Source organism: Antennarius striatus, chromosome 3 (genome assembly GCF_040054535.1).
Source record: "Antennarius striatus isolate MH-2024 chromosome 3, ASM4005453v1, whole genome shotgun sequence".
In the NCBI taxonomy this organism is placed as follows: Eukaryota; Metazoa; Chordata; class Actinopteri; order Lophiiformes; family Antennariidae; genus Antennarius; species Antennarius striatus.
This window is the reverse complement of record NC_090778.1, coordinates 29,607,110-29,613,680: the sequence shown is the minus strand read 5'-3', so window position 1 is coordinate 29,613,680 and position 6,571 is coordinate 29,607,110. Positions and strand designations below refer to the sequence as shown.

The 6,571-nt window shown below is 49.9% G+C and overlaps 1 protein-coding gene across 2 annotated transcripts; it reads left to right on the top strand.

Moving 5' to 3' along the window:
- The first annotated feature begins 1,401 nt into the window (after positions 1–1,401).
- On the top strand, positions 1,402–6,489 carry anxa1a (annexin A1a). 2 transcript variants are annotated; one of them, XM_068311958.1, is made up of 12 exons: positions 1,402–1,558; positions 2,652–2,792; positions 3,564–3,654; positions 3,792–3,886; positions 3,972–4,085; positions 4,231–4,321; positions 4,451–4,530; positions 5,503–5,647; positions 5,728–5,823; positions 5,904–5,962; positions 6,045–6,167; positions 6,252–6,489. In XM_068311958.1, exons 2-12 carry the CDS (start codon positions 2,733–2,735, stop codon positions 6,306–6,308), a joined length of 1,011 nt encoding a protein of 336 aa, XP_068168059.1. In that variant the 5' UTR covers positions 1,402–1,558; positions 2,652–2,732; the 3' UTR covers positions 6,309–6,489. The 2 variants fall into 2 exon arrangements, with proteins under 2 accessions (XP_068168059.1, XP_068168060.1); XM_068311959.1 differs by having other exon boundaries at positions 1,505–1,558; positions 2,716–2,792.
- The last annotated feature ends 82 nt before the right edge of the window (positions 6,490–6,571 follow it).

The window sequence follows — 6,571 nt, the reverse complement described above, 5'->3', positions numbered from 1 at the left end:
ATAGAGACTGTTCACCTGTCTCACGTAGAGACTGTTCACCTGTCTCACATATCGGGACTGTTAACCTGTGTCACGTAGAGACTGTTCACCTGTCTCACATAGACTGTTCACCTGTCTCACGTACAGACGGTTCACCTGTCTCACATATCGGGACTGTTAACCTGTCTCACGTAGAGACTGTTCACCTGTCTCATGTAGAGACTGTTCACCTGTCTCACGTAGAGACTGTTCACCTGTCTCACATATCGGGACTGTTAACCTGTCTCACATAAAGACTGTTAACCTGTCTCACGTAGAGACTGTTCACCTGTCTCACATAGACTGTTCACCTGTCTCACGTAGAGACTGTTCACCTGTCTCACGTACAGACGGTTCACCTGTCTCATATGTAGAGACTCCACCCACTCCAGCTTTCCTGACTGTTCTGATTGGATGTTCCCGTCCACAACAGGTACATGAGATACATTCAACCAAACTTTATTCGTAGAGTCTAAACAAACATGTGAGGTTCTACAGGAGGAACCCCCTTAATCCCTTTCACCCTCAACCCCAATGTTTCTAGGGTCGAGGTTCTATAGGGAACACAATGCCATTGGGGAACAGCTATAGACGGGTTTTTGTCCTGATCCTGTGGTCACGTCACCTTGATGATGTCATCTGGGGGGGGCATCAGGTGTGTTTTTACTAACATCTGTCAAATCATGTCCCCCAGACAATGAAGTGTATTTTTCCTTCCTGTTCTCCTTCTTCGTCTTCTTCTTTGTGTAAAAGTAAACAAGAAAAGCCTGTGTGACAGAGCCCCCACCCACGGTGTCCAGCCAGTGTCCCCTCTGTCCCCTTCAGGAGACAGTCTTTCATGCTTTCAGTGAGTGTGGGAGACTTCAGTGCTCTTCACTCTTCTAACGAATGTTTTTAATCTGTTCTTCTTCTTCTGTGTTTAAAGTCCTGTACTTTGAATGGAGCACATTCACCGTGGAGACAAGAGCCTCTGATAAATGTTAGTTTTCTTCATTCAGGAATGTTTTTGATGTGAATTCCTTTTTGTGTGAATCTCTTTTGGGTTTTGTGTCAACGTGATTTTCTTATAATTTGGCTTTTATGAATAAATGTATTTTTAAAACTCAAAATCAAATCTTCTTCCTCTTCTTCCTCTTCTTCATCACTGATCATATTACCTCCATCTCGACTTACGTGTCCAGATGTTCACATCCGTGGAACGATGACGCGGAGCGGCCACGTGACCACGCAGGAGGAGTCATGGCCGAGCGCGATGACGTCATGACTCCTGCCGGTGGTTTTCCATCGCGTCCCTTTTCCAACAGAGCTGACAGACGTATGACGTCACATGTACACCGTCCGCTACCGGAACCCCCCCCCCCGTCCGGGACGGGACGGGCGTGGCTCTGCAGAGGCGGACAGCGGTTCCGTCCAATGGCAGCGGAGGAGGGTGTGGGGGGCTGCCACGTCACGAGGTGGGGTTTGTGGAGCCTATAAGGGCCGTCCCCGGTCGGTCCGCCGCCCCTGCCCTCCGTGAGACGGACCTTCCTTCACAGCCTCGGTGAGTCGGTTCCTCTGTCGGTTCGGAGATGTCCGGTAACGTCCGGTTCGGTTCGGCTCTGCGCGACCTGTTCCCACCACAGGTGGTGACGATACCGAGGGCGTGGCCGCGGCGCCAACGGGTTAACCTGTGCATCGGTACCCACCCGCTTCGATCATTGATTAAAGCTGAAGAACCCGGGTCTGTGTGGCCCACTTGGCCCGGTTCGGAACACGGTGGGCCGGTTCGGGTCGAGGGGGGCCGTGGGTGTGGCGCGCAGGACTCGGTGCTCAGAGGTCGTCATTGTGGAAACGCCCAACAGGATCCCACCGCAGAGGGGGGGGGGGGTTCTGTCTGATCAGGGTTAACACACAGGGATAACTAACTAAATCAGATAACCAACTGGACCAGATAACCAACTGGACCAGATAACTAACTGGACCAGATAACTAACTAGAACAGATAACTAACTAGAACAAATAACCAACTGGACCAGATAACTAACTAGAATAGATAACCAACTGGACCAGATAACTAACTAGAACAGATAACCAACTGGACCAGATAACTAACTAGAATAGATAACCAACTGGACCAGATAACTAACTAGAACAGATAACTAACTAGAACAAATAACCAACTGGACCAGATAACTAACTAGAACAGATAACTAACTAGAACAAATAACCAACTGGACCAGATAACTAACTAGAACAGATAACTAACTAGAACAGATAACTAACTAGAACAAATAACCAACTGGACCAGATAACTAACTAGAACAGATAACTAACTAGAACAAATAACCAACTGGACCAGATAACTAACTAGAACAGATAACTAACTAGAACAGATAACTAACTAGAACAGATAACCAACTGGACCAGATAACTAACTAGAACAGATAACTAACTAGAACAGATAACCAACTGGACCAGATAACCAACTAGAATAGATAACCAACTGGACCAGATAACTAACTAGAACAGATAACCAACTGGACCAGATAACTAACTAGAACAGATAACCAACTGGACCAGATAACTAACTAGAACAGATAACTAGTCTATAACTGTAAACTAAAATTCAACAGGACTAATCTCTGTTTCCACAGGAATTTTCTTCTCCGTGTGTTCTTTGGATCTGACTGACAAACCAACCCTTCCTGCCCCCCCCAGACAGACCGGACTCCTCCATGTCTCTCATCCGCACCTTCCTCCAGCAGACCATCTATCTGGGCATGCCCGATGAGTCGGTACGTTTCTCCTCTCCCTCGCTTCCTGTCTGGAATGTTAGAGTGGAAAAATGTAGTCAGGGGAGAGAGAGGAGGGAAACCTGACGAGGAGGACAAGGAGTGTGGTGGAGTCAGGGTGGTTACACCAAAGGTCTCATGCAGTAGGAACATCGACCATACAGCCCGTCTTGTGAGCGTGACTCATAGAAGCAGGAATTCGTGCCCCTCCCTTTACAAACTCTGCAAACATAACCAAACGCTGCCTCTGCTCTCGGTTCCCTGAAGGGATCTCAGGCAAAGGTCCAGAAGGTTATCCTGCAGGATGTCCAACATCAGCCCGCCTCAGGCCAGCTGGCATTCAGGAGCTTCTGAACATGTCAGGGTCCAAAGGGGCAGGGGCAAAACCTGCAGAAGTTGGTCCCACAGGGGTAGGGTCAGGGGTAGGGGATAGGGTGAGGAATAAGGTTAGGGTGAGGGGTAGGGTTAGGGGATAGGGGTAGGGTGAGGGGATAGGGTCAGGGGTAGGGTGAGGGGATAGGGTTAGGGGTCAGGGGTAGGGTGAGGGGATAGGGGCAGGGGTCAGGGGTAGGGGATAGGGTCAGGGGTAGGGTGAGGGGATAGGGGCAGGGGTAGGGGATAGGGTCAGGGGTAGGGTGAGGGGATAGGGTTAATAGGTAGGGTCATGCCACTGAGGTCTTTTTTTATGCCTTCTGTCTGCGTTAAGCCAGGGGAGGGGTGATGCAATGTTTTAAAGAGTAACTGAATCTGAGAATATTTCCCATGTTGCATCAGGTCTTGAAGAACGAGGGGACGGTGCACGCAGCACCCAACTTCAGCCCCATCGGCGATGCAGCCGTCCTGGACAAGGCCATCAAGGCAAAAGGTGAAGCAGCGACCCGGCGTGTGTGAACATGACGTGGCTGCAACTGTCTGTTTGACTTGTTATGTGGTGGCTTCTGGACATGCACTGCCCCCTGCTGGCCGTCATGCTGAAGTCTTTGCTGTGTTTCTGGAGTATAGGTGTGGACGAGAACACCATCATTGAAATTCTGGTGAAAAGGAGCAATGAGCAGCGCCAGCAGATCAAACAGGCGTACCAGCAGGCCAGCGGCAAGGTGAGTCCGTCTCACACAGGTAAAGCTAGCATTGTGGTCGCTGTGCAATCAGTCACATAGTGTCAAACTCTGTGTGAACCCCCAGCCTCTGGAGGCAGCACTGAAGAACGCGCTGAAGGGAGACCTGGAGGACGTGGTGCTGGCCCTGCTCAAGACTCCAGCCCAGTACGACGCCCAGCTGCTCAAACTGGCCATGAAGGTACGCCGTCTCACGTCAGCACATGGTTCCTCCCTTCATCGCTTCCCTCTGGCACCTCGTGACGTCCACCCACTTCCACGCTGGGGGCATTTCTAACATGAATGTGTTTTCCCGCTCTGATCAATCTGTCGGGTTTATTTCTCAGGGTCTGGGCACTGACGAGGCCACCCTCATCGAGATTTTGGCTTCCCGAAACAACGTGGAAATCCTGGACATAAAGAAAGCCTACAAGGAAGGTGCGTACCGACAGACACTCGTCAGCTCCACCTATCCACCTACCGATGCTGCAGGGGGGATCAGCCTCTGGCAGACGACATGATGTTCAGCATTTTCATTCCTCTATGCCGTTGGCTTATTCTCTCCAGAATATAAAAAAGACCTTGAGGATGACATCAGATCTGACACCAGTGGGGATTTCAAGGCTGCCCTCCTCACACTCTGTAAGGTAGGTGGAGGACAGTGACAACAGAACACCCCCTACCCCAGTCTCAAACTACACCCCAAACACTTGAACAATCTGATTTTGACTCAAAAGCCTGACTTTTGGTGACCTAACCCTGACCCAGGTCATCTCATTCACATTTTGTTCCTCCTTCTGGATCTGATGTCAGAAACTGCTGGATCTGCAGGACCGGGATTGGATTCTTGGTAAAACACTGGAGCAAAGTGGTTGAAGTTTGTCTTTGTTTAACCTGAGCTTAAGCCCTCAGATCTTTCTGGAAACTAACAAAAATACTTATTTAATAATGATGCTAATGTGATGTCAACGTGCTCTTTTCACATGTCGGCCTTTTACAACTGTTGAGTGACACTGTTGAGTGGCAGAGGGACACTTTGTAGAGGAGGTCCCTTTGGAAACTTGCACCATTTGCAGCTTAACTGTCCAGTTGAATCAAAATGGTAATTGTGGTTGGACCATGTCCCCCCTCCCCTTACATAGAAAGGAACCGCTCACCCAAAATATGAGAAACCAAAAAGTAAATACATCAAATGACCTCATACAAATTTACGAGATAAAGGGAGTTAAAAGACGCGCTTTAACTCAAACTGACGTGAGTCTTCTCTTCCCATGTGGTCGTTTTAGTGATCAGCCCACTGAAAGCCGACCAGAGCGCCTGGTAGCTCGATACCACTCTCCCTTACCCTACAAGTGTTTGTGGGCGGACGCAGCAGCGTCATTCTGATGTGTGTGTGGTGTGTATGGTGCCAAGTCTTCACTGTTGCTCCCTGTCTGAGGACGATGTCTCAGCTGAACCCTGGGTACGCAACATCGCCACCTGCCAGTCAGGAGGCGGCACACCCACAGCTCTGCTCTCCATAGGCGCTGACGGTCCATACTCGTTGATTTGGCGGTTCTGGAGTTCTGTGTCCTTTGCTCGTGTTCAGTGCAGTGTTGCTCTGTTTGCCCTGATCACAGGCTGGCAGGACCGAAGGTGTCTGTGATCAGCTGATCGACAGCGATGCCAGGTGTCTCTACGAAGCCGGCGAGGGGAGGAAGGGGAAGGACTGCTCTGCCTTCATTGAGATTCTCACCACCAGGAGCGCACCTCATCTCCGTCAAGGTCAGTTGGATGGTGGTCCTGGTCGGGTCCTGGTCGGGTCAGTCCCATCTGGACCTCACCCTCTGGTTCTTCTCCTCTAGTGTTCGAGAGATACTCAAAGTACAGTAAAGTGGACGTGGCCAAAGCCATCGATCTCCAGATGAAGGGAGATATTGAACGCTGTCTCACAGCTATAGGTGAAGTCCAGCTTCTGGAACCTGAACACTCACCCACTCATCCTTAGATCCACATTCTAACACTGGTTTCATTAACGTAGTGAAGTGTGCCGGGAGCAGGCCAGCATACTTTGCTGAGAGGCTCAACTTGGCCATGAAGGTACAGTTCAAACACTAACCTCCAAACCGAAAAGTGGAAGCAGGGTGCTGCTTCAGCCCATGATCTCTGTTCCATCCCTCAGGGTAAAGGGGCCTGTAAACCCGTTCTGACCCGCATCATGGTGAGCCGCTCGGAAATAGACCTGAAACGGATCAAGGAGGAGTACAAGAAAAACTACGGCAAAACGCTCTACCAGGATATTCTGGTGAGCAAACATCTGGAGTTATTGATGACGATTAACCTGTTCTAGAGGTGGAGCTGCTTATTTCCTTCCTTTTTTTACGTGTAGGACGACACAAAAGGAGACTATGAGAAGATTCTTCTTGCTCTCTGTGGGGAAAACTAAGAGGCGGCGACTGGGATCAGCGCTTCAGTGAAACATTCAGCAGTCGGTCCAGCTGGTTCCGCTGCAGGAAGTTCACCTCTGGTCTCTGGACACGTGCTGGAGAACCAATGAGATTGTCTCCGCATTAGAAGACGTTAATGAGCAAATACTAACATGGAATCTGCTTCATAGATGTTTTCCCTCTTAATAACAACACTTATTCTAGGCCTGACCGCAGCGCCCCCCCCCCCCCACCTAACACCAACCATAACCTCAACCCTATC